This window comes from Fringilla coelebs (genome assembly GCF_963513975.1).
Source record: "Fringilla coelebs genome assembly, chromosome: 16".
NCBI classification, from domain to species: domain Eukaryota; kingdom Metazoa; phylum Chordata; class Aves; order Passeriformes; family Fringillidae; genus Fringilla; species Fringilla coelebs.
Genome location: NC_140042.1, coordinates 1,419,707 through 1,446,735, shown reverse-complemented (window position 1 = coordinate 1,446,735; position 27,029 = coordinate 1,419,707). Strand labels below are relative to the sequence as shown.

Sequence of the window (27,029 nt, the reverse complement as noted above, 5' to 3'; positions counted from 1 at the left end):
ACCCAGAACACTCCCAGTCAATGGAGATCAGCAAGGTTTATATGGAAGAATATTTAATCTGCTCAGGGAGGGGAGAGGGCTCATCTGAGGTTTTATTAAATATTTCTCTCTACTCCAGAAAAGTCCGTTTCTTGCCAGAAAAGGTCCAATATAAATTAGAACAAAGGGAGGAGGGTGCTGGTGGGGTGGCCATGGGCAATCTTTGGGCCACAGTGACCATGGACAGTGCTCCCTGGACAATGATGACCACGGGCATCACTGGGCCATGATGACCACAGGCATCCCTGGGCCACAGTGACCGCAGACATCCCTGGACCATGATGACCACGGGCATCCCTGGATCACAGTGACCACGGGCATCCCTGGACCATGATGACCACGGGCATCCCTGGACCATGATGACCACGGGCATCCCTGGATCACAGTGACCACGGGCATCCCTGGACCATGATGACCATGGGCATCCCTTGACCACAATGACCACGGGCATCCCTGGACCATGATGACCATGGGCATCCCTGGACCATGATGACCATGGGCATCCCTGGACCATGATGACCATGGGCATCCCTTGACCACGGTCCTGGCAGCCCAGGTGCCAGCCTGGCAGCGTGCCCTGGGGATGGGCTCAGTCCCACCCGAAATCCTGCCCTGTCATCTGGTAGAACTTCATGTTGAAGGGTCTGTAGAACTCCCGCAGGCGCTGCACCAGCTGCCCGTCGATGGCGGGGTGCGGCCGCCCCTTGGATTTCCCCAGGCAGCGGGGTTTGCTCCCCCCCTCCGGCTTCTTCAGGCAGGGAAAGCCCTTGGTCTCGTTAAAGTAGAAGTGTCTGTCTGTCACCAGCCTCTGGAGCCCCAGGAAGTCCTGGACACGGCCCATCTCCCCGGCGGGGTCGCTGACCAGCCTCTCCCCGCTGACGAAGAGGAACCTGGAGAGCGGGAAGAACTGCAGCCAGTTCTCCAGGTGCTTGGCGTAGATCCCGATCCTCACCGCGCTCCAGCTGGTGTCGATCAGTCCCGTGCTGAGGTTCTTGAAGGCCAGGGCCTGGAAGCTGGGGATGGAGGGGTTTTTGGAGAGGGTCTGCGTGTAGTCCGAGATGGCGCGGGTGACGGGGTTGCGCACCACCACGATCAGCTTGGTGTCCCGCGACATGTTGTGGATGCGCCGCGGGGCCTCCTTGGTCACAAAGTAGCTGGGGGTCTTCTCCATGGTGATCTGCCCCTCCAGGGTCCGTGGCATCAGGCTCCTGGGGACAGAGGGACACGGTCAGGGCTCAGCTGCTCCCACCTGATGTCACAACGGGTGGGAACAAGCCCCAAAACCCGTCCAGAAAGGCGCAGGGGCTTCCCAGCTGTAACCATGATATTTTCTGAAAAATCCCTTTGCCAGGATTTTTTCTCCTGAGAAGCCTCAGAAATGAAATGTAAGCAATAATTATCTGTTGCTGGGGAATGCAACAGGTGCATCTTTGATTGGTCTCACGTGGTTGTTTTTAATTAATGGCCAATCACAGTCCAGCTGTCTCGGACTCTCTGGTCAGTCACAAGATTTTATTATCATTCCATTCTTTTTCTATGGCTTGCAAGCTTTCTGATGAAATCCTTTTCTTCTATTCTTTTAGTATAGTTTTAATATATAATTTACCTTTAATATAATATATATATATATAAAATAAAATATCAGCCTTCTGAAACATGGAGTCAGAGTCTCATTTCTTCCCACGTCGGGGCTGTCTGCAAACTTCCACACCCTACCACAGACACATCTCCCCTTTCCTCCTGCCCCACCTTGTCACACCCCCTGGTCACGTCCTCATCTCCAAAACCCTTCCCAGGAGCCCCCGAGCTCCAGCCTCTCTGCCCATCTCAGCATTCCCTCTGTCCCCTCCAGTGTCCCCAGGAAGGAGCTCCCTGTACCCCTGCCCCACCGGCAGCATCCACAGGGCACCTGCAGGCTGCTGCTCCCCCTTGGAATCCCTTCCCAGCCCTGGAAGTCCTTCCTGCCCTTCTCCTGTCCCCAGCTGCAGTGGGTGAGGGACATCTCAACACAAACACTTTGGGACAGGGCTGGTGTTCATCCCTGCCTCCAGTCAGATTTCGTGTCCTGGAGGTTTCAGCTCGCCCCGTGGGATTGCAGAGGAAAATCCCGGAAAATCCCATCACGGGGGTGATGCCCATGCACCAGCTGGGAATGGAGATGCCCACCAAGGCTCCCTCCTCCTCTGCCTCCAGACAGGGAGCAGTTAAAGCCAGAAAAAGACTGTTTCCTTTTCAAAAGAAAGGCAGAAAAACCCTGAGGGCCCAGCCATTGTGCTGGGTAAAATTCACTGCACTGATTGTTCCCTCGTGCACTTTAATGAGGCATTAATTGCCGCAGAAATTACCCAGCCGTGTCACCCCGTGTGACAGAACGGGTCCTCCCTGCCACCAGCGCAGGCACCTGCCCCGCTGCCCTCCACACCCTCGCACAAAATCCTGGAATGCTTGGGAAGGGACCTCACGGATCACCCAGTGCCACCCCCGCCAGGGCAGGGACACCTCCCCTGTCCCCGGGTGCCCCAAGCCCCGTCCTGGCCCTGGGCACTGCCAGGGACAGCCGGGAATTCCCTGGGAATTGCATCCCAGCGCTGGGGCCGTGCCTGGCAGGGAGCTGGGGACGGGGACAGGGCTGTGCCCAGCAGCATCTGCTCCTTATGTCATGGGGAAAGCTTGAGGTTTCTGGGATATTTCCCCTGGACTCAGGAAAGAACATTTTATTAAAAGCATTTGTGAGCGACGCTGGGCCCCCACAGTTCCCTCCCCCGAACAAGAGCAGAAGCCATTTGTGGCTTCTCCCCCCGGTTTTATTTTAATTTTCGCCCAGTGCCAGCGTTTTTAGAGGCATTTCCCGTCCCTGGTGCCCTCACCTGGCAGCACAGCCCCTCTGTGGCACCAGCGGGAGCCCTCCAAGGATCCACGGATCCCAGGGCAGCCACGGCCACTTTCCCCTCCTTTCCAGGGTTTTTCCCCAAATATCTGCACTCACCAGAGGCTGACTGGCAGAGCTGCTGCTGGGAATCACCTTCCCGAGCAGGGATCAGACCCATCCAGGTCCAGAGCCCAGGAAAACCCAAGGGATGGGGATGGGGAGCACAGCACAGCCTCCTGTGGGGCTTGCCGCCCAGCCGAGCATCCTGAACTCCAGTTCCATGCAGGAAATGCCGCAGGGCTGCCGGGGCTGCTTCGGCAGCCTCTCCTGGCACCTTCCTGCGGCATTCCTGCCGGCATGCGTGGCCCTGGCATTTCGGAACGGCTCCATCCTCATCCTCATCCTCACCCAGCCCTCTCAGCACATCTGGGTCTGACCCAGCCCATCCTCAGCGGGTGATAAATTGTTGATTGCCCACGGCAAACACGGGATGGGGACCTGGAGAGGCCAGGGTAAACCTCAGCCTGGCCCGGGACACTCCCAGGGATGGGGCAGGCTCTGGAAAACCGCTCCAATCCCTCCCTGTCCTGCACAGGGACATCCCGGCCAGGCTGAGCCCCCCACCAGGGCCATGGACACTGTCCACAGCCTAATTACAACGTCATTAACAGAAGTTTTAATGAAAGCTGGGGTCGGGTGGGGCCTCCCAGCGGCTCCTGTGGCTGCGAGAGGTGCGAGGACCTTCAGTGCCAGAACTGCCCCGTCCCGGGAACAGCCCGGGATCCCCTCGGGAACAGCAATTGATTGTGCAACACCTCCTCTTCCTCAGCAGCCCCAGCTCCTGGCACAATAATTAAACATTTCACACTTTCATTAACGCCCTAACACTTCCCCTAAATGAGCCCGGCTAATTATTGATAACAGCCAGCTCCCTCCGGCTCTGGTTTAAACCGGCAAAGAGCAGAGCCGGCTTTGCTGGGCTCCGCTTTAGCCCAAACATTAGCAACGTTAATTAAATTTACAGCGAATTCTTCTTGACCCTCGGAGAGCGCGGTGGGAATGCCAAGCAGGGCCTGCAGGTACAGGGCATGGCACTGGGGGAGCCTTGGAAGGAGCTGGGATTTCCAGAGAAGACTGTGAGCCCAGGAGGAGAGATAAAACCCTTTTGCCTCTCCATTAAGCTGATAAATGTTTGTTTTTAATTAATAAAACAACTGGCACTTGAGAGGCATCGGAGCAGGGGTTTCCTACATGGAGACATTCAACACATGAAAATGCTTCCTCAGTTAAGGTAACACACAATAAATTACAGCAGATAAAATGATGATAAAAATGCAGAGAGCTGCATTAAATCGTGATTAACAGCCACAGCAGGCAGGGAATCAAAGCAGACTTCAAAACTGGGCCAACATAACTTTCCAGAGTTAATTGCTTCACGATTCCTGATGATTTTTGGAGCAGAACTCCTCCCAGCACCGAGCTGAGCAGGGGATGCACTCCCAGGAGATAAATAAGTCCCCAGCCCAAAGCATCCCTGAGTTATCTCCCAGGGCAGCTCCCGCAGGAAATTAACTCTATCCCAGCCCAAAGCAGGAGAGCAGCACAGGCTCTGCCTGCAGCTCATCCCCTGGAAATGCCAGGCAGAAACTTCCAGATGGACACAGGTCCTGCCTGAGCTGGGAGAGCCCAAACCCCGGATCAGCCACACCTGGGAGTGATGGGTGCTGTGGGGTCAGGGGGGTGGCTGACACGGGGTCAAGGCTTGCAGGTTCTGTGTTATCACCAAAATGAGCAAAAAGGGGGGTAACAAAATCCCCTCTCCATCACTATTTATAAAAAACGAGCCCTGACCAAAAAGCCCGGCCAAAAGGAGTGAAAGGCAGGAGTTTCTGCCAGAGGGGGGACAGGGCTGAGAGCTTTCTGCAGGGCAAAGTGACTCTTCCAGACACCGGGATGGGGCTGGGGACAAACCCAGAGCAGCTCAGCGGTGACAGCTCCACCCGCCCCAGGCTGGGCAGGGCACAGCCCCGGGCTCCAGGGGGACAGGCAGCGGGCTCGGGGAGGGCACAGAACCGTTTTTGTGTAAATGTGAAATAGTTTGGAGCCGGGAGGGGCTCGGGACATGGATCCCGCGGGCAGAGCCGGGACCAGCCGGATCTGCAGACGAATCCTGGCCGGGCTGATGGCAGCCGGGACAAGGCTGCCTTTGTGCCCACGGAGCTCTCCGGGCGTCACACCGGAGAGAGCGACCCGCTCCTCCAGGCAGCTCAAATTGCTGCCCCTCCGCTGGGGAAAAGGCTGCGAGGGGCAGGGACGGGAATTCCAGCCCCGAATCCCTGCTGGCCGCTGCTGCGGGACGGGGCAGAGCCCTGCTCCCCAAAAAGGGGGGGACAGCCGGGCTGAGCCCATCCCAGGGCCCTCTCCTTCCCGCAGGAGCCAGCGCAGGGCACGGAGGGGTGAACTGGGAAGGGTGAACTGGGAGGGGATGGACTGGGAAAAATTGACTGGGAAGGCTGAGCTGGGGAGGAATGAACAGGAGGGAAGAACTGGGACGGAAGAACCGGGAGGGATGAGCTGCCCAAGCCGCCCGGGACCAAATTAGCCCGCGCTCCTTTTTACCCTAATTACCGAGCTGCTCCCCCTCGCCTTCCCCGGCAGGTCCTGGCAGAGCCCCCCCAGCGCTCCCCACCCCCGAGCTGCCCCCATTATTTTTGATTCTTTCACCAATTCAAAAATGTGCAAATGAGGCCGCGGCTTCCCAATCAGGCCTGGCCGGGAGCTAATTGGCTTTAAGCAGGGAGAGCTGAATATGCTAATGAGGGCAGTAACAAGGCGGTGATGCGCCTGGAAGGGGATCCGAGCCCTGGGCTCCAGCACGGGCTGACTGAGACACGTCAATTAACAAGCGGGCAGATAATTTATTAATGCTCCTCTGCGCCCCTCTGCCCTTTGCTCCTAATTACCGTTTGATACATCAAACAGCGAGGGGCTTTGGCGGGTCGTGCTCCCAGCTGGAGCATCCCCGGGGGCTCCTCCTGCCCCCCCAAATTCCCCCCTCGCCCCACAGAGGACCACGGCTGGGGGGTCCCCGGCCCGCACAAGGGACCCCCGAGCTCTCGCAGTGCCGCACCGCAGGGTCCTGGGCGGGTTCGGGGGATAAAGGGTCCCGGAGGAGGAGGAGGAAAGGCGGGGGTTGTGCCACCCTGGAGGGTCTGAGCCCCCCAGCCCTCCCCTGGGGCTGCAGAGCACTGGGGGGGCTGCCCTGGGGGCTCCACGAGGTTTGGGCTGGACGTGGCAGCCGGACCTGGAGCCGTGCAGGAAGGAGGGGAGAATCCAGAGCCAACATTTGCATTTCTAATGGCAGGGCCGCTCCCAGCAGCCGCCCGACAGCAGCTATCAACCCCCACGAGAGCCGGGGCTGCGAACACGGCTGCTTTTCCCACCCGGAGAGTCTCCCAAACCCCTCGGGATCCCCAAGGGGGCAGGGAGGGGTGGAAAAAGCCGTGTCCCCCCAACCCTGAGATCCCCACACTCACTTCAGTTCCCAGAACCCAGAATTTCCATGGCATTTCCTGCCCACGTGCGTGGCCAGAGGCTGCAGTTATGGGCAGCTCCTGGAGGATGCTTTCCTTGCCTGGCTATTCCTTAGGGTCCTTAGGGTGAGAGGTGGATTGTGGAGGGCAGGAATCAGCCTCAGTCAGGGCACAGCTCCTTCCCTGCGCTGCAGAAGAGGCTCTCTGGTCTCTTAATGGGGTTTGGGATGACCCCTCCTCACCCTTCTCCACTGTGTAGCAGCTACAAGATTTGGGGTCACCCCAAAAATGCCACCTGAACTGCCCGGTGACACTGCCAGGGGCCCCTCACAGCCAGCACTGCTGGGGCTGTCCCTGATGGGGCCCAAAAAGAGCCCCCAGGGACTCCTCCTCTCTGATGGGGCCCAAAAAGAGCCCCCAGGGACTCCTCCTCTCTGATGGGGCCCAAAAAGAGCCCCCAGGGACTCCTCCCTGAGGGAGTTTGAATCACTGTGAGTGAAAAGGCAGCTGAAGGCACTGCTTGGGTGAAAACAGGTGGGAAACAGAACAGCTCCATGAATGCCCAAAAACCCCTCAGAAAAGGGGGGCTGGAAGGTGCCCAGCTTGGTGGGGCACTGAATCCCCAAAACCCCCTCAGATGGTTGGTCTGGCATGTGCCCAACCATGATGGGGCACTGAATTCCTAAAAACCCTTCAGATGAGGCACTGAATCCCCAAAACCCCCTCAGAAAATGGGGTCTGGAAGGTGCCCAGCCATGATGGGGCACTGAATTCCTAAAAACCCTTCAGATGGGGCACTGAATCCCCAAAAGCCCCTCAGAAGATGGGGACTGGGGGCTGGCACGTGCCCAGCCTGGTGTGACCCTGGGCTGGGGCCGTGCCCGGTGAGGACAGGGCTGCCCTGGCAGCTCTCCATCCCTCTGGAATGAAGCCCCTCAGCGTGGCAGCAGTCAGGAATCTCCTCTCCTCCCCAGTGTCCCTTTGATTGCCGGAGGGGACAGCCTGTGGCAGGTGTCCTGCCTGTGACCCGGGCCAGCCCCGGGCTCTGATCTCCCGGTGACCCTTCCCAGCAGTGCCCGTGCGTCCCGCTCAAACAGCTTGCAGATGAAGGAGCAACAGACTGGAGATGATTTATTCAGGAATTAAAGGTTCAGTACCCCTTTTAAAGGCCGTGCCTCGGCACTGTCAGCCTTCATTGCACACAATTAAAGGGCTTGGCCGCCCCAGCCCCCGCTCCTGCCTTCCAGGGGAAGGAAATCAAACAAAACCAACGCCCCCAACGGAGCCCCGGCCCCGGGGGGCTCTGCTGAAGGACTCGGGAGCGGCCCTGAGCTCAGCTCCAGCCTGGGAAGCTGCTCCAGCTCCATTCTCTGCTCGGCATGGGGGATGGAGCTCTTGGGTTTGGTCCCCACTGGCAGGAGGGGATGCTCGGGGTTGGAGTCCTCGTGGCTGCTGGGGAAAGGCTGTTCCTGCGGCTGGAGCTGCACTGGAGGGGATTTATCCTTCCTCCTGGTTATCCTTCTCCGGGTTATCCCTTTTCCTGGTTAACCCTTCTTCTCTTTATTCCTCATCCTGGTTATCCCTTTTCCTGGTTATCCCTTCTTCTCTTTATTCCTCATCCTGGTTATCCCTCGTTCTGGTTATTCCTCCTCCTGGTTATCCCTCTTCTCTTGATTCCTCCTCCTGGTTATCCCTTCTCCCCTTTAATCCTCCTCCTGGTTATCCCTTTTCCTCTTTATCCATCCTCCTGTTTCATCCCTCTGCAGCAAACCCGGCCCCTCCAGCAGCTCAGTTCTGTGCGGTGCAGGCGCTGCAAGCTCCCCCCGACCCAGCCCAGCTCAGTTTCGCTCTCGCACCCGGGCGGGGAGATGGGATAACCCCGGCTCGGTGGGGACGGATCCCTCCCCTCCGAGCCCCGGGAGCTGCGGTGGCTGCGGGAGCGGCTCCCGCGGGCTCCAGCAGCAGGAATTCAATGAAAAGCTTCCTTCCTCTTAGGAAAGAAAGGGAAGAAACCCGCTGGCAGCGGCGCTGGGATAATCCCTTTGCAAGGCAGTAAATTTCCCTGCAGCTCCCCCGGCAAGTAATCCGGCGGATTATTGCACCTTTCAGCACGGGCAGCCTTTAAAGAGCCTCTCCCCTCCCCGTGGATCTGGTGCTTTATGACCTGACCTGCTGTCTGAGCAGGGGGAAACACAAATTACCCTCCTCTGAACCTGCAGCACAGACACTGGTGACAGATTTTATCCCCCTGGGAACTGGGGTCCTTGGGAGCGCCGATAAATAAGGGAAAATTGCTCTTGGAGCTGCTGGGGAGGGAAGGGGACCTCACTAACCCTGACTAGCCCAAGGTTTCTTAAAAAAAATTCAGGAAAAAAATCCCCGTGACCACTCTGTCTAAAGATCTTGGTTTCGATTACAAATTTAAAAATTACACTTATTAGTTCTTACTAAATTACCCCCTCACAGCAACAGGCTGGTCCTGCCTGGTTTCCTACCTTGATGGAGGAGAGCACAGGCATCAGAAGGTCACAAAAATCACTGGGGTTTACAGTTACACAGACAGCAGAAACAGGAATTCTTCCACTTCCTGATGCTTGACTGAGCAGAAGGGAGAGGAAGGGAGGGACCCTTTCCACTATCCCAGGTTCCTCCAACCTGGCCTGGGGCACTGCCAGGGATCCAGGAGCAGCCACAGCTGCTCTGGGCACCTGTGCCAGGGCCTGCCCACCCTCAGGGAGGGATTTATTCCCAAAATCCCATCCATCCATCCATCCATCCATCCATCCATCCATCCATCCATCCATCCATCCATCCCAGCTCCATCCATCCATCCATCCATCCATCCATCCATCCATCCATCCATCCATCCATCCATCCATCCATCCATCCATCCATCCCAGCTCCATCCATCCATCCATCCATCCATCCATCCATCCATCCATCCATCCATCCATCCATCCATCCATCCATCCATCCATCCATCCATCCATCCATCCATCCATCCATCCATCCATCCATCCATCCATCCATCCCTCGCTGTCACATCCCAGGGGACACTGCCTGGAGTCGCTCCCAGCCCACGGCCGCCGCTCCCTGAGCCACAACTCCCAGCTAATTAGCCCAGCCTAATTAACCAGGGCACGGTGCAGGTGGCAGGACCCCCATCCCCTCTGCGGCTCCCGGGGGTCCCTCCCTGTCCCAGTCCCGGGGTGCAGGCGAGGGGCACCCCCAGAATTCCTGCCCCTGCCGGTGCCGCAGGTGCGGGAGCAGCGGGAGCCCGGCAGGGAGGAAGGAAGGAAGGCGAGGAGGAGGAGGAGGAGGAGGAGGAGGAATTACCCACACATGTCCGCCAGAGCCAGCCCCTCCCGCTGCCGGCCAATTGACAGCTGCCCTGATTTGCTCAGCAGCTGCTGACGGGCAGCAGACAAGTCCCCAGAGCCGTGAATAATTTCAGGGTATTTGTGTTTATTTGATCTCAGGATGGGGCCGAGCCCGGACCCCGGCGGAGCCACGGGAAGGGGCAGCCGGGCTCTCCAGCTGGCTCCGAGGCCACCGTGGGCAGGGCTGGCTGTCCCCTCCCTCGTCCTGCTCCTCACCCTCCTCCCGCACAGCCAGGGGATGGAGGAAGAGACTCCCCAACAACTTCCAGAGAATAGAAAGGATCCCCCCAGCCCCACAGTTCCTGACATGCCCATTCCAAGGGCTTCAAGTCGTTTATCCAGTGTCTCCTCTTTCCAAAGGACAAAAACGAGCACTTGGTGCTTTCTGGGCTCCCATGCCACGTTTGGGGACGCCTGTGACCCCAGCCCCAAACCCTGTTTGGGGACCCCTGTGACCCCAGCCCCAAACCCATCTTTGGGGACACTCTGTGACCCCAGCCCCAAACCCTGTCTGGGGACATCTGTGACCCCAGCCCCAAACCCTGTCTGGGGACACTCTGTGACCCCAGCCCCAAACCCTGTTTGGGGACACTCTGTGACCCCAGCCCCAAACCCTCTCTGGGGACAGTCTGTGACCCCAGCCCCAAACCCATTTGGCAGAGCCCTGGTGCCTGGGCAATCAGAAATTCCCATTTTCCCAGGGCCTGTAATGCCTCTGACAGCTCAGGCAGGGGATGGAGGGGCTGCTGCTGCCTGGCCCTGGCCTGGAAGGGGCAGCAGCTCTGCAGAGCCCCAGGTTAATCCATCTGCAGGTGACAGTCCCCCTGAGCCCCGGAGGGTCACCTGAGGGACACAGGGACAGAGCCAGGAGTGCCCAGCCCTCATTGCTCAGGCTGAGCAGGGCAGGGAGCCACAACTGCATGTGCAAGGAGGTCCCCAAAAGCTCCCAGGTGAGGACAAACCATCCCCTTGTCCCCCTCCCCAGCATCCCCCAGGCAAGGGGATGCACCCCACAGCTCAGAGCCTTGGGGGACAAGTGTCACCCCAGACCCCTGTCCTGGCCAGCAGCTCCACACCCGGCTGCTGCATCCCCCCAGAGCAGGTTCTGCCTCTGCACAGCCACATCCCACACGTGTCCCAGCTCAGGGTGGCCCCAGGCTGGAGGAGCTCCTCTGTCCCCCTCCCCCAGACCCCAGGACTGGTTTTGTGGTGTTTGTCTCAGGCCTGACACTGTCACGCTGCTCTCCTTGGGATGGAAAAGAAAATGCATCCAGTTTTCCACAGAAACAGCACAGATTCCCCATCTGGCTCAAATTTGTAATCCAGCCTGAGGGAAGATGGGAAACAAATTTAGCTTTTTTTTTTTTTTTACTATCAGAAAAAGCCTCATTTCCTGGCGAGGAGCTTCACCCACGGCCTGGCAGGGATGGGAGCCACCATTCCCAAACTTCCCTGTGCCATCCCATCCAGTGGGAGGGAGCTGGGAGAGGAGCCCCAGCCTGGAGCAGATGATTCTGGTCTCCTTCACCTGCTCAGCCCCTCACCCTGCCCCAAAACTGCTGCCTGCACAGGTAAGGGAGCAGCCCCACAAATCCAGCCAAGCCTGGAGCACGAGGGAGGTTTGGGAATGGGGGGATGCTGCTGGGAGCCCCCTCCCCCTGCTCAGCTGGGCCCCAGGTGAAGGAAATCCCCCCTGAGGAGGGAGCTGGGGTGGATTACGCAAAAAATAAAAGGAAAGCTGCTCCTCCAGCCGTGCCACAAGGGGCTGTGGAGATGTTGGGAAGGCTCAGGAATGTCCCAGGATGGGTTGGACAGGGCTTGGAGAAGCTGGGACAGCAGGAGGTGTCCCTGCCCTTGGCTCTGGGTGGGCTTTAAGGTCCCTCCAAGCCAAACCACTCTGGAATTCCAGGATATCCTGGATTTTCTGCAGCTCCCCGAGCCCTGGGCAGCCCCAGGTGATGGGGATGGGGGTTCCATCTGTCCTGCCGTGCTCCCTCCCTGCTCCAGCAGGAACACTGGGAATCCTCTAACAAAACACTTCACTGGAAAAGCTTCACTTTGGCAACTGGAACTATTTGTGGGAAAGAACTGGATTTTGCTTATTTTTAGCCTGGTTTCCTAAGGAAGCGTGGCTGCAGCAATCACACGCTCTGTCTGTCTGTCTGTCTGTCTGTCCGGCTGTCTGCCCTGTCAGATCCCACCGGCCCATTCCAGCTGGATTTGAGGGAGGACGAGGATCCAAAATAGGGATTTTTGCACATTTCCATGGGAAGCTGCAGCTGAGAGGTGGCCAGGAGCCCGGGCACTGCCACAGCTCCGGGGCAGGAAAACCCCAGCACAGCCCAGAGGCACAGCCCCACCCACACCAGTCCAGCCCAGTCCACACCAGTTCAGGCTCCCCAGTTCCCCCTCAGTACCCGGTGTCTGTCCCTTGCTGGGACTGTCCCCTGCTGGGATTGTCCCCTGCCCCACCCCAGGGCAGGGAGGCTGGAAGTTGGGAACTGCCCTCGGGTGGGAAGTGGCTCCAAAATTCTCCCTAAAAATGCTCCAGAAAAGCTTTGGGATCAGAGGGGCTGGTGCAGGGCATTCCCTGGAATCCCGGAGCTGCTGAGGTGGGAAAAGCCCTCCCAGATGCCTCCAGCCCTTCCCCAGCACTGCCAAGGCCACTGTCCCTGTCCCCAAGTGTCACATCCACAGGGCTGGTGACCCCCCCTGCCCTGGGCAGCTGTGCCAGGGCTGGCCAGCATTTCCAGGATGGAATTTTGTCCTAAAATCCCACCCTGAGCTCCCCTGGCCAGCATGAGGCTCGTCCCTGAGGGGCAGAGAGTGACACAGGGCCACTCTGTGCTCCAGGACAGAGCCCCCCACCCCTGGGGACACCCCTGTGTCCTTCAGCAGGGAACTGTCCCCTGGGACGGACGGATGGACAGACGGACAGGCAGCAGCACAGCCCAGGAAGTGCTGCTGGGTTCTGTCTGGGGGAGAAGTGACCACAGGGATGGGATCTGGGGTTTGTCCCATGGGTGTGTGCCCACTGCAGGGACCAGAGGGTCCTGGGGACAGGGACAGCACAGCAGGGTCCCAGCAGAGCCCCCAGCCTTGCCATGGGATGATCCCCCTCTGGATCCCCCCGTGGTGCCACACAGGAGTCCTGCTCCAGGATTAAATTCAAATATTGGGGAATTAAAGCCCTTCTGAAAAGTCACCTTGCAGCAAATTGGTTTTTCCCTGCACAGCAGCAGCTTTAGAGCAAAACAACGCAACCCCAGCCCTTCTTTGGGCATTCCCAAATAGTTTTTCCCCCCCTCTCCAAGTTGTTGTGAAAATTTTAGATCAGAAAACGTGTTGGGTAAAAATATTCAATTCCCCACAGCCTGCAGAGCCTCATCAAAAATCCATTTGAAGTATTACTCTCAAATCCCTCATGGCAATGGGATATTTTAAGGTCAGTTAAACTTATTATTCACTCAAGATTTGCTTTCAGGTCCCTGCATATTTCAAACAGATTTTCCCTCATCTCTAACCCAACTGTGTTACAAAAAGCCCTTTCCTCCTCCCCCCTCCTTTTTTTTCTTTCCTGAAAAGAAAAAAAAGTTGTCAAAAGAAAAGATCCTAATCAAAAACAGCTTCTGAAGCCTTAAAAGCTGCTACAGTTTGTACTTGTTACCCAAAAACACTGAGCTATCTCCAGATCCCTAAATCCCCTGGCTTCCAGAACACTGAATGGAGCTGTGCTGGAAAAGAGGAATTAACTCCAATTTGTTTTTCTTATTTGCAATTCATTTCCTTGCAACAGGCTTTAGACACAGGTTTAATTTTTTTCTCCCTTTCCTCAGACAAGGAAAGAAAGCAACTTCCAAAGCTGCAGCCTGGGTTATTTTTGGATTATTTAGGATTTCCAGCTTGATGGAACTGCAGTTTCTGCTTCTACCATGCCCTTCCCCTCACAGGTACTTTTTTACATAAAGGTCACCTAAAAAATACAAATTTTAAATTTCCCCTGAACCACAAATCTCCTTTTTCAGCCTGGAGAAGGGAAAGCTCCAGGGAGAGCTCAGAGCCCTTGCAGAGCCCAAAGGGAGAGCTGGAGAGGGGCTGGGAACAAGGGATGGAGGGACAGGACACAGGGGATGCCTTCAGACTGGAAAAGGGGAACTGGGGAGGAATTCCTGGCTGGGAGGGTGGGGAGGGACAGGGATGGATCCCCAGAGGAGCTGTGGCTGCCCCTGGATCCCTGGGATCACAGAGGCCAGGCTGGAGCAGCCTGGGATGGTGGGAGGTGTTGGGATTGGAACTGGAGGAGTTTAAGGTCCCTCCCAACCAATCCAGTCTGGAATTCCCTGATTCCATCACCAGGACATGGAAGGTGCAGGGCCTTCAGTGTCAGCCCAAGCACCACCAGATGTGCAGGGCTGTCCCTCACAGCCGTGCCCAGATGTGCAGGGCTGTCCCCCAAAGCCATGCCCAGATGTGCAGGGCTGTCCCTCACAGCCATGCCCAGATGTGCAGGGCTGTCCCTCACAGCCATGCCCAGATGTGCAGGGCTGTCCCTCACAGCCATGCCCAGATGTGCAGGGCTGTCCCTCCCAGCCGTGCCCAGATGTGCAGGGCTGTCCCTCCCAGCCGTGCCCAGATGTGCTGGGCTGTCCCTCACAGCCATGCCCAGATGTGCAGGGCTGTCCCTCACAGCCATGCCCAGATGTGCAGGGCTGTCCCTCCCAGCCGTGCCCAGATGTGCAGGGCTCTCTCCCCCAAAGCCATGCCCAGATGTGCAGGGCTCTCTCTCCATCACAGCCATGCCCAGATGTGCAGGGCTGTCCCTCCCAGCCGTGCCCAGATGTGCAGGGCTGTCCCCCTCTGTCCCTCCCAGCCGTGCCCAGCCCTCCCAGGATATTTAATCTCTCTGTGTCTGGGGTGTGAGGGTCAGGGCCAGGGTTTCCATGCAGATGCTACAAATCTTCCCTGCTTTTACCATCACCTTTTAACGAGGCTGTAAATCACCAGGCACTTCTCAGGTGACCCCGTAATTGCCCATTTGTGTCTCTGAGCAGAGCTCAGCCCCGTCCTTCCTCCTCCCCGCAGCAAAGGAGACCTGCTGGGAGCAAACTCCGGGGCTCTGCCCGCCCCTTCCTCCTCCAGCAGAGCCATCTCCTGGCATCTGTGCTTCAGCTGCAGCGTGGCAGCACGGGGAGAGGGCCAGGAGCCGATGCAGGAAGATGAAAAAAAGGTTGGATGGGTCTGTTCCTAATGCGAGCCTCGCCGCTCGCAGCCTTTGATTGCCACACAAATAAAAGATGGAAATCCACTGCAGGCAAAGGAATTAATTAACGGGAGAAGAAAGGAGCATCAGCCTGTTGGAGGCCTGGCATCAATTCCCAGCCCAGTTTTGAAGTGGCAACAGTTCTCCTTGTTCTTTGAAAGTCGCTCTCCTCCGTCCTGCGCGGTGGCTGGGGGAGCTGGCAGCACGTGTGGGGCTCGCTCTGCTCAGGACAAACCTGCCCAGCACCTTCCCCCTCCTGCTCCCATTGCTCTGCTGAGCTCCTCAAACCACAGAGCCACATTCCTCACCGGGCTGCCAGCATGGCCTGGGGGTTTTGGGGGGCTTGGGAGGTGGTTTGGGAGATGGTCTGGGGGTTTGGGGGGGCTTGGGAGGTGGTTTGGGAGATGGTCTGGGGGTTTGGGGGGGCTTGGGAGATGGTTTGGGAGATGGTCTGGGGGTTTTTGGGGCCTGGGAGGTGTTTACATCTCCAAATGGTTTCCTGAACTCCGTTGCTGAGGTTTTTCTGCAGGTGAGAAGATGATGAACCACCTCTCCTGTATTTCCTCCCTGTGGCAGGAAGGAATGACGGCTCTGACTCCGTGCTCTCAGAAGGCTAATTTATTATTTTAAGATGCTATAGTATATTAAAGAATACTATCCTAAGCTATACTAAAGAACAGAGAAAGGATACAGACAGAAGGCTAAAAGATAATAATGAAAAATTCCAACTATCTCTTCAGAATCTGACACAGCTCGACCAAAGTTGGCCATTGAGTGAAAACAACTCACAGCAGAATTGTGAGTGTGAAATGAACCAACCACCTGTGGGTAAACAATCTCCAACCACATTCCAAAGCAGCAAAACACAGGAGAAGCAAATCAGATAATTATTGTTTGCCTTTTTCTCTGAGGCTTCTCAGCTTCCCAGGAGAAGAATCCTGGGCAAGGGGATTTTTCCAGAAAATGTGACGGTCACACACCTGCAGCCCACTTCCAGCTCTTACTGGGACTGTGTTCAAGCACAGCTGTGCCTGCTCCATGGGCCATGGCTCTCCTGTCCCTGGGACTGTTTTCTTGTCTTCAGGACACTCTGGCTTCGAGCAAGAACTGAACCTCCCCCTGTGCCAGGGCTCCATGACTCAAAAATCCTCAAACCTCTGGGGATTCCAAATTAAATCAGAGCAGCTCCCACCCTGCCCTCCACCCAGACCGTGCTTTAATTTCTGTTCAGCTGCATGCAAAGGGTGAGATCTGTCCCTGAGAGCTCCCCAGCTGAGCCCAGGGGCTCTCTCAGCCAGGATTCTTCCCCAGGAGCTCTGCTCAGCCCTGCTCTGCACCCACCAGCAGTGGGGCTGGCTGTGGGGTCACAGCTGGGGACGTCACACACACACGGCTGAGCGTGGAACTCATCAGCCCTGGGTGTCACGAAACCAGAAACCCCCAACAACCAGGTGTGTGCTGACACTTCCAGGAATTTGTTTGGTTGTGGCGCTGACATGAGGCTCACACAGCTGGGCACAGCTGGAGTTAGGTGCTCACTGAACCTCTGAGCCTTGATTTGAAGGCATTTTGCCCAGAAAAAAAAATGTTTAGAAAAGGTCTTGCACCAGCAGAGTGATTAATGCTGAAAGGAATCTCCCCTGGCCAGTGTCTGCTCAGTAATTCAGGTTTGATGAGCTCTAACATGAGCGAGGCCTGGCTGTGATCCCTGCTCAGCCCCGTGCACGCAGGGCACCCTCACACGCTCCCTGATCCTCCTCAAAGCAGCCAAAGATGAATTTTTAATATTCACACCGAGACCAGCAGTGAACAAGGCTGTCCCTCGTTATCTGCCTCGTAGGGAGGTGGGGATCAAACGTGGTGGCAGAGTGACACCAGCCCCACTCTGATGGCACAGGGGGTAATTAACCGGCGTGTCACACTCAGGCTAACGAGGGTGACGTGCTGGGGGTCCCAGCCCCGTCCCCTGCCCAGGGCTGGGGGCTCTGAGGCCACCTCTGCTCCCCTCTGGGCTGGGCTGGGCAGCAGGGATGAGCTGGAGCAATGGGGCCACCCCAGTTTGGGACATTCTGTGACTCTGAGCTCAGCAATGTCCCCGCTGCCACCACGCCCCGGGGGAGCTTGGGGTGATCATCCCTGGGGGTTCCCTAAAGCAGCCCAGGGATTTGGAGGGGCTGGGGACACCTTCACCACCCACTGGGACAGGGTGAGGGATGTGATCCACACACCCAGAGGGACACAGCCACAGCCCTGGGGGACACCAGTGACCTGGAGCCACCTGCCAGGGGTGACACCATCCTGCACCCCAGCCCGCTCCCATCCATCCCACACCGTCCAAAATGAGCTCTGAGCTCCCCAAACTCCCTGCAAACCTCCTGCCTCACACCAGCTCCAAACAAACCCCACAGCCAGGGGGGCCAAGATCCCAAAAACCCCAGGAGGGCAGGGCAGGGCAGTGCCTGAGCACAGCAGGTGAAATCCCTGACCCAAAACACCCCTCAGACCTGTGAAGAAGAAGGTGAGGAAGGATTAGTCATGGTCTTAAAACGTTTCTCTTAGCTCTCTATACATTACTATATTCTAAAACTTTAAGTTTCTGACTCTGTGATATTACACACTGGCAGCCCTGGTGTTATCCATCCATTCTGGAATATTCTCCAGGCCCCAGGTCCAATGCAGTGCCCTCCTGGGAGTCAGAGTCTGTCAGCACAGAAATCTAAAATTCTCAGTGCCCAGAGCTCCAGTCCTGCAGGGCCCTTCCTGGGCTGCTCCCAGCCTCGTGTGCCACCCCACGAAGCAGGATGGGGACATCTGTGTCCCTGTCCTATGGGCTGTGTCCCTGTCCTGTGGGCTGTCCCCTGTCCCTCTGGGCTGTGTCCCTGTCCTATGGGCTGTGTCCCTGTCCATTCTGTGTCCCTGTCCCTCTGGGCTGTGTCCCTGTCCCATGGGCTGTGTCCCTGTCCCTCTGGGCTGTGTCCCTGTCCCTTTGGGCTGTGTCCCTGTCCTATGGGCTGTCCCCTGTCCCTCTGGGCTGTGTCCCTGTCCTGTGGGCTGTGTCCCTGTCCTGTGGGCTGTGTCCCTGTCCTGCTGGCAGCAGCCCAGCCCAGCCCAGCCCAGCCCTGCCCCTTTCGCGGCTCCTTTGTGCGGAGCGGCCCCGGCGGATGCGGGTTTGTCACGCTCGGGGCTCGGACACCGCGGGGGGACGTTCTGCCCGGCCCTCCCCCAAAACCCGGCTTTTCATGCACACAAACCCTGCCTTCCCTCAACAAAACCCAAACCTCGCCTGAAAGTACTTGGCAGCGGCCCCTCGAAATTTTTCTCAGGCTTGTGTGGCTTGGGGAGATGACTTTGGGAAGCAGAGGAGCGACGGAGGGAGAATAAAACCCCCTTGTGCCGCCGGGCTGGCGCTCACAGGAAAAGCGGGGACAGCCCTGGAGAGGCTCCAGCACGCCGGGGACCGCGGGGACAGCAGTGTCCCCCAGGACAGCAGTGTCCCCTCCCGGGGACAGCAGTGTCCCTGCCCGGCCGCAGGCAGTGGCAGCGCTGAGCGATGGCGCTGACAGCAGCCGATCGATGGCACCGATCGGGCCCCTCCGGTAATTGGAGAACTTCTTTGGCTGCCACTTAATCGACATTTCCTGGCTGGCAGGGTGGCCCTGGAGGGGGGGATTTGTCACTTGGAATTACCGGGGACTCGGGACACAGGCGGGGCGAGGCGGGTGGGGACAGGGAAATATTCGGGCACGAGCAGCACCTGCAGAAGGCTCCAGAGAGGGGAAAATATAGGAAATAATCTGATACAGGGCTGTGGGGATGGCAGAGGCATTTTGGGGGCTTGATTTCACCCCCAGAAGGAATTACAGAGTTGTGGAATCGTGGCTGGAAAAGCCCCCTAAGATCATCCAATCCAACAATCCACAGGGCTGTTCAATCCCCTCAGGGATGGGGACTCCCCCCCTGCCCTGGGCAGCTGTGCCAGCGCTGGGCAGCCCCTCCAGGAGGAAATTCTCCCAAATATCCCCCCTGAGCCTGCCCTGGCCCGGCCTGGGGCCGTTCCCTCTGCTCCTGTCCCTGTTCCCTGGGGCACAGCCCGACCCCCCGGCTGTCCCCTCCTGCCAGGAGCTGTGCAGAGCCACAAGGGCCCCCTGAGCCTCCTTTGCTCCAGGCTGAGCCCCTGCCCAGCTCCTCAGGGATTCTCCAGCCCCTTCCCAGCTCCTCAGGGATTCTCCAGCCCCTTCCCAGCTCCATTCCCTTCCCTGGCCACGCTCCAGCCGCTCCGTGTCCTTCCTGCCATGCCCAAAGCTGTCCCCAGAGCTGAGCCAAGCCCTCCTACAGCCCCAGCGGGTCCATCCTGCCCTGGCCCGGGGGCTGCTTTGGAGAGCAAAGGGGGGCAGGGGGCGGCTCCCCCAGCCCCGGGGTTTGGGATGGGTTTGGGGCGGGTTTGGGACGCGTTTGGGGCGGGTTTGGGGCGGGTTTGGGATGCCGCGGCTCTGGAGCAGCTGGGAAGTTGCACAAGGCAGGAGGCCCCGGCAGCCCCCGCCGAGCAGAGCCGGGATGTGCCCCCCGGGGACGGGACCTGTCACTTTCCTTGGCCCTCCCCATCAATCACCGCCGCCTGCTTTGATTTATTTTATTTATTTTTATTTGCATAACGCGGCTGCGAATTCCCGGCTGAACCGGCCTGGAGGGTGCGGACGGGGCAGGGGAGGGGATGCCAATTCTTCGCTCCAGCTACAGAAAGCCCTCCAGGTGTGCCCAGGGCCAGGTGTGCCACACACAGCTCAGGGGCCGAGTGATAAATCAGCAGCAAAGTGGCCAATCAGCCTTTCCCTGCCCAAGGACCTTAACAAGGTCACAGCCTCGCTCTCTCCACACTAATGAGGGGAGATTCCTAATCAGACCTCAGTGACAAGTGACTGTATTAATGTAATTCTCTCCTGCTCCTGATCAATTTTGTGTGCTGAGATGCAGAACAGCCCCGGGGGCGTGGGAGGCTCCTGCCACCCCCTCGCTGCGAGCTGCTGGCAGGGAGAGAGGAGCTGATTCCCCTGTGTCCCTGCCTGCCACCAGATTTCATGGTGGGGCGCACCAGAATCCCTCCCAGGAGGAGCCCAGCAGCTCATCCCACTCCCGAAGCGCTGCTGTTATCCCTAAAACATCCTGTGCTGGGGCTTTAATAGCCCAGTGATTTTTTTCTGAATTTCAGCCTGGGACAGTGGGAGGTGTCCCTGCCATGGCAGGGTGGGATGAGCTGATCTTTGAGGTGCCTTCCAACACAAACCATTCCATGGTTCCCTGAATTCCCACAGGAAAGGAAAGACTCATCTTAAACCACTGCCCTGGTGTGCCCAGCATGGACCAGCCCTGGCTGCCTTCACACCCCAGACCAGCCAAGTCCCACAGAAGCCCCTCAGAACATCCCTGTGCTCCTCACTTTAATATTTTGGCCATCCCCAGAGCGGGGATGTGGGGAGGGAACACCCAGGCTCAGGTCCCACCCTGTTCCCAGAGTTTTGTCCTGCAGGCAAGGAGCATCCATGTATCCATCCCTCATCTGTCCATCCATCCATCCATCCATCCCTCCATCCATCCATCCATCCATCCATCCCTCCCTCTCTCTGACACCCCCAGCTCCCTAAGCAGGAGGATTTCCACAGCCCTTTGAAAAGCCATTTAGAGCTAAGTCTTGGTATTAAACCTGGCCTTTCCTCGGGCAGGTTTTCAATCTCTGCCCGAGCCTGTTGCAGCTGAAAGTTTTTGAAAAGGTCAGGAGGAAGCTTTTAAGCATCTTTGCCAATTAAGTGCTGGAACCCCCTCCCCGCCGCCAGAGCTGCCCGTCTCCATCCCAGGGGAGGGTAATTACTGTTTTATAAATAAGCTTTGAACTCTCTTAAGTAATTGTCTCTCCTTGCATGAAAGCACCCTCTAAATCCACCGGCCTTTTCCACCTTCTGTCACTATCTAGAAAAAATCCAGGGGAAAAAAATCCACCTAATACCTTGAAGGAGAAACTCCCAAACTTTCCTTTACACTGCAGCGATTATTTCTCCAAGCTTGCAATAATTCCACTAACAGAAGCCTTGCGGCTTTCCCGGCTCTTGGTGAATTTTTTGGCAATATTTGACATATTTTCAAAACTTCTCTGGAGTTACATGGACCAAAAAAACCAAAAAAACCCAAAAAACCCCAAAACGAAGCCGTGTTTCAATATTTCAATTTCTGCCCCCTGAGGTTACAATAAGAGAAAGGACAGGAATGAAGAAGCCGTTTCAAAAGGTATTAATTCCCATAATATTACTTTTTAAACCAGCCCTGTGATTTCTGGGTGTATTTAAGCAGCCTGGGATAGAAATCCTGGCAGAACTGCAATCCTTTAGGAACTCAGGTTACTCCTGCACACCCCCTGCCCAGGCCGGTGTAATCCCCCCATTTATCTAACAGAGCCAGAGACAGGGAAAGCATTCCTGAGGCGGGACGAGCACCTTCCACCCCGCAAGTCGCAGCTTTTATCCCCAAAATCCCAGCCAACATTAACACGCAGCTCCGATCGCTCCAGCCTGACACGCTCTGAGCAGCAGCCCAAGGAACAACCCGGCTTCATTTCGCCTGGAGGCTGAGCCAGGTTCGGATTCAGGCTCAAATTCAGGCTCAAATTCAGGCTCCCGAACCTGCTTGGGTCAGCAAGGAGCACTTGATGGGATCGGGAGGAAAACGCGGCCGGGTGGAAGTAAGGGAATAACCGCGTGGAAATGGGAACAGGAGGGGTGAGCTGTGCTCCTCACCCCATCCCCGACCCCCCAAAACAGGACAGGCACAGCCCCCGTCCCTCCCCACCCGCAGCCATCCCTGGCTGGGAGCTCTTTAAATGGTTTCAAATGTTAATTCCTCATCGTGGCAGTAAAAGCTATTTTTAATCCCACGTGAAAGCTGTTTGCAGAAACCCAAACTTCGCACGAATTATGGATCGCTTTCCAAGCCCGGGCAGCGCTGGGTGTGCGTTAGGGAGCAGAAAACAGGGGCACATCATCAGGGAGACCCACCCGGCTGCCCAGCGCTTAAGCCCGCTCCTAAGAGTAGGGCTGAGGCTAAAGCATCGCATAAAAGCCCATCCCAAACACTACGCCTTAAGTAAAAGCTTTAGTGTATCTTATTCTTAGTTAAAATCAGCTTTTTCTCAGGTTTCCCGCACGTTTCCTTTGTACTCGAGGTTTCATTTCCAAAACACTGGGGCGAGGATCCGGGAAGCCGAGACAGAAAGGTCTCACTTGTGAATGGAAGTGGAAAAAAAGAGAAAAGATTGCAAAGTAATAGAGGCGAGAAGCTGCAGGGCCGAGTGTCTGCGAATGCCCCGGGAGAACAAGGGCCGCTCTGAGGCGGCAGCGCTGAAACCGAGCCCATCAGGAGGGGAGATTAGCGGTGCCAATGAATAAAGATAACGTCCCGGAGCAGCTCCGAGCATCGCCAGCCCGGATTCCTTTGTCTGTCCGCACCTTTGCGCTTCCCCGAGGAAAGCTGGCCCGGGAAGGGGCCGCGAGAGCGGTGCCAAAACGCAGCCTGGTGGCTCCGGAGGAGCCGATCTCATTCAGCAGCTCGAGCTATAGAGTGTCTTGATCTGTCTGTACAATCACAACGCGCACAAAAACCCCTCAAGGCACCTACTTAGCTCCACTTTTCAGCTGCCAATAACACTCCCGGCAAAAGTCAAAAGAGCAGCGCCGCAGCCGCGTCCTTCCCCTGTCGCTCAAAGGCGTCGGGGTTGCGAGGTTCCGAGATAACAAAGTCTGGCTCAAGAAATCCTGGATGCCTTTCAAGAGCGTTATTAGCTCCCGTGAATGGGCTTGGGGAAGGGGAGGGGGCGAGCCCCACATGCCAGGCAGCGGCTCTCTGCTCCCCCCTCCACCTTCCCGGAGGTGCTCCCGAGCTGGGACAGCCCGGCAGGAGCACAGGGGGATGAGGAGCCCCGCGGAGAGTTCCTCCCCGCTCACGCCAGCTTTCGTGTTGGATGGGACGGGAAAACGACAGTGAAATGTGAAATTTGGCCTCGGAGAGCCTCGGAGCTCTGGGCTGGCTCTGCAGGGCCTGAGGATGCTCGGTGGGGAATGCAGCTCCTCGCGTCCCTGTGGCTGCAGAGGGACAATCACCCGACATCCCACAGTACTTTTGAACGCTTCTGGTGCAAACTGAGTGAAAATAGGGGATTCCACACAATCCCTACAGAGCGGTGTGTGCAGCTGCCAGGGCTGGATCCCAGGGACACACGGGCTGCAGGAGCCCTGCCCAGCACCATTCCTGCCTAAACCTTCCTTTGGCCCTTGGGAAAGGCAGGAGGGCACGATGGAGGAGGGACAGGGAGCCCAGATCACGCAGGGAAACCCGGGCCAGAGGAAAACCCATCCACACTGAGCCGATGCTGCCACAAAGTTCTGGCAGACGGGGACGAGGAGACCTCTGTGGATGAGCTCAGAGCCTTCCAGGCGCTTCCCTCAGAGCTGAATTCCCCTGAACTCCCTTTCTCACAGCCCAGGCCCCTCTCCCAGCTCTGCCATGCTCCCCTAAGCTGCTGCTCCCCTCCTCTCCTGCCCCGTTCCCCCAGAGCCCCGGGGTGGGTGCGAGGCAGAGGGGGCTCTGCGTGGGAAGCAGAGCAGCTCTGGCCTCCCAAAAGGGAACAATCCCCTGCAAGGATTCTGCTACGCCCCCAAAACGTCCCCAGTGGAGCAGAGAGTGACACTGGAGAGCCCCAGCCCCGCCACACGAGGGGTGAACACATCCCAGGAGCCCAAACCTGCTCCCCTCGCACCGAGGGGGTTCCAGCCCCCAAACCCCTTCACCCCACAAGTGTTGTTTTCCTCCGTTCCCAAAGGCAGGAGCTGGCCCCACACCTTCACAGACGCTCCAAGATTTCTGAATCTCACCCAAACTGCTCGGGTTCAGTTCAGTTTCTGACGTTTGTCCTCACTGCGTTCCCACAGAACAGACACAGACAGTCCCAGGCTCCCAGAGGGGACCCCCACACCCCAAACTGGCAGCAGACATGCCAGCATCCTCTCTTCTTTTTATTTAGGTTTCCTTCAAGCAGCACTGAGTGCCAAAAAAATGAAAATTGTGTTTTGCTTGATGAGAACACATCCGATCATGCTTGGATCAGCCATTAAATCATTTATGCTGCAGCCTCGAAAAGGTGTTTAATCTTCTTAGAATTAGCTAAAGCTGTAGTAAATCAAGGAATTCTGCAGGAGATGCTTTTACAGAAGATTTTCTTTTCACTACTACTCCAAAATTAAAAAAAAAGATGGGGGGGGGGGGGTTGGCCATTTTGGCCATTTCAAATTTAAATTAAATAAAACAATCCAGTAAGAATAAATTATTTCAGTCAGTAACTTGCAACAAACTACTCATCACCCACGAGGAGATGCTCCTGCCAGAGCAGGGAAATCACTACGGGACAGAGCTACTGTGAAAGAACAAAATAATTCTGGAGTGATATTTCCAAGGGAATTCTTTTTCCACATTTACTCCAAACAAGCAACAACCTACAGGTGCCTTCGGGCCAAATATCTTGGCGTGAGAAGCAGTTGGTGTAATTTCGGTTTCCTAGCAAGTTCAAGTATTTTAAAAATGTTTACACCACTTTTGAGCTATCCCTAGGAAAAACCCGATTTTCTGTCCAACTCCTCTTCCCCTCCACTCCAGCACATCCCAGCTTTAAACATTTAGCTCTGTCTGGCTTTGCCGGGGATAAAATCCCTCGGTACTGCGAGGTCTTGTGAGAAGACAAAACAAGAGGCAGAGAGGAGAGGAAGCGAAGGGAAATGGTTGTGTGTGTGTGTGTGTGTGTGTGTGATTAAAACCACATTTTATGCAGAGTTAAGTAAAACATCTCCTGATTTTTGCCTCGCCCCGAAGGATGCGGATTCTCCCCAGCCCAGAAAACCTTCCCCGCTCCATTTCTCCAAATTTACCACAACCACATGCGGGATCGTCTCGAACCTGGTGTCAGGCCAGGCTCCCTGCAAGCACTTCCAGCACTAAAAACTCGCAGCAGAGCCATCCAAACTAAGATTTATTTCTGCTCCTTCTCTGCGGTCCGTCCTGCGAGCCTCGCCGGGCGCTGCCGAGCGATATGAAAGCGTTCCATCTTCCCCGCTTTAATTATGTGCTCGCAGTCATTAAAGCCCCATTCTGCCGGGCGAGAGCCAGCTCGCAGTGCTCACCCCAAAAAGATTAGTGATCATCATTATTGCTCCTCGAGCAGCGCGGACCCGAGCGGAGCTGAGGAATGAGCTCATAAATCACGGCGATATTAATGCGGCCGTAAAAATAAACGCCGCTACTTACTGGGTTTTGAAGGTGTGTTAAAGTCGTAACTTTACAGCCCAGATGTGGGCTCAGAGAGCTGAAACTCCGCGGGTAAAATTACCGCTAAAATTACTCTTTCCATTAAACACGCTGATTTTTCACAGGTTGTTACTTCGGCGAGGGTTGGGAAGCTGCAACCTCCCCCAAAAGATAGAGAGAAAGGCGGTATTCCCGCGGGGCTCGGGGAGAAGGGGCTGGAGAGGCAGGAAGGACAGCGAGAGCTACTCCTTTTATTATTTTCAGATGTTTTCCCCGAGAACACCACGGCGCTTTCATACATCGACACATTTGGATCGCCTTCAGAATAACGGAGCAGATTCCACCCCCGGCTTCAAGGGACTTATCGCTCCCGACTCCCTTGGCCCAGGCGCTCCGGAGCTGGCCAGGAGACGCGAGTTTAATACACTCCACATGCACAGTAGCTGCTCTTCCGAACGCTTTATCGCCCGAAGAGCTCAATCCCAGGGAAGCCCTCAGGAAACAAACCCCCTCGGGTCGCTCCAGCTCTGCCCTTTGCCCACCGAGGATCCCACCGACCGAGCCAGAACCAAGCCCGAGGTCCTCGCTCGTTTCTGTTTTTCAGAAACCACGCGAATAAAACAATTCCTAAAGGAGCCCGGTGGGGAAACGGGGGCACGGCTGGGGGGATAAAGCGCTAAAGGTTAGAACCGCAAAGCCTGCGGAGCGAAACGAGCGCGTTTTTGCTGCCGCCTTCGTCCCTGGCCGGGCGGGATGCGGGACGGGAGCGGCGCGGGGACGGGGAGGAGAACGGCGACACGGGGACGAGGGCACGGCTTTCCACCCCGCAAAAGCGGCTGCCAGCCCCTTCCCCAGCCCGGGCGAGGCTCGGAGCTGCCGCCCCCCGCTCGCCCCGCCGGGCACCCCCAGACCCCCTTTCTCTCCCGGGACCCGCCTGTTGCGGAGCCGCCGCATCCCAGCCCGGGCAGCAATTAACGCGGCTCTGCGCTAATTACCGACCCCCTCGGTCCCCCCCCCCCCACACCGCCGCCGCCTCACCTGTACCAGCGCAGCCCCTTCTCGTAGCACCTGTCGAAGAAGTGGGGTTCGGCGCCCACCGCCCGCACCCCGGGGTGCGCCCGCAGGAACTCGAGCAGCGCCCGCGTCCCGCCCTTCTTCACGCCCACGATGATGGCCTGGGGGAAGCGGCGGCTGCCGCCCCCCGCGCCCCCCGCGTCCCCCGCCGCCTCCCCCGGGCCCGCGGGCAGCGCGGCGGGCGGCGGCAGCAGCAGCGCGGGCGGCAGCGGCTCGCAGGGCCCGGGCAGGCAGGAGAAGAAGTAGGTGAAGAAGAGGATCATGGTGAGGAGCAGCGAGGCGCGGCGGCCCCCGGCGGGTCCCAGCAGCCGCCCGCTACATCCCATCGGGGGCCGCGCATCCCGCACCGCCGCCGCGCCCCCCGCCCGGCCCCGGGCCCCCCGAGCTCCCCCCGGGCCGGGCCCGGCCGCGCCGCCCCCACGCCCACCCGCGGGGCGGGGGAGGGCGAGGACACGCGCGTGGGGCGGTGACGCCCCGGGGAGGGGAAGGGGAGGGAGGGGAGGGAGAGGATTGGGAGGGGGCGCGGCACACGCGGGGTC

General features: G+C 57.4%; 1 protein-coding gene across 1 annotated transcript; it reads right to left on the bottom strand.

The window, feature by feature from the left end:
• Positions 1–628: 628 nt before the first annotated feature.
• HS3ST6 (heparan sulfate-glucosamine 3-sulfotransferase 6) lies at positions 629–26,816 on the bottom strand (the record flags this gene model as incomplete). Its single annotated transcript, XM_084216341.1, has 2 exons — positions 629–1,247; positions 26,455–26,816. 2 exons carry the CDS (start codon positions 26,814–26,816, stop codon positions 629–631), a joined length of 981 nt encoding a protein of 326 aa, XP_084072467.1.
• Positions 26,817–27,029: the final 213 nt, after the last annotated feature.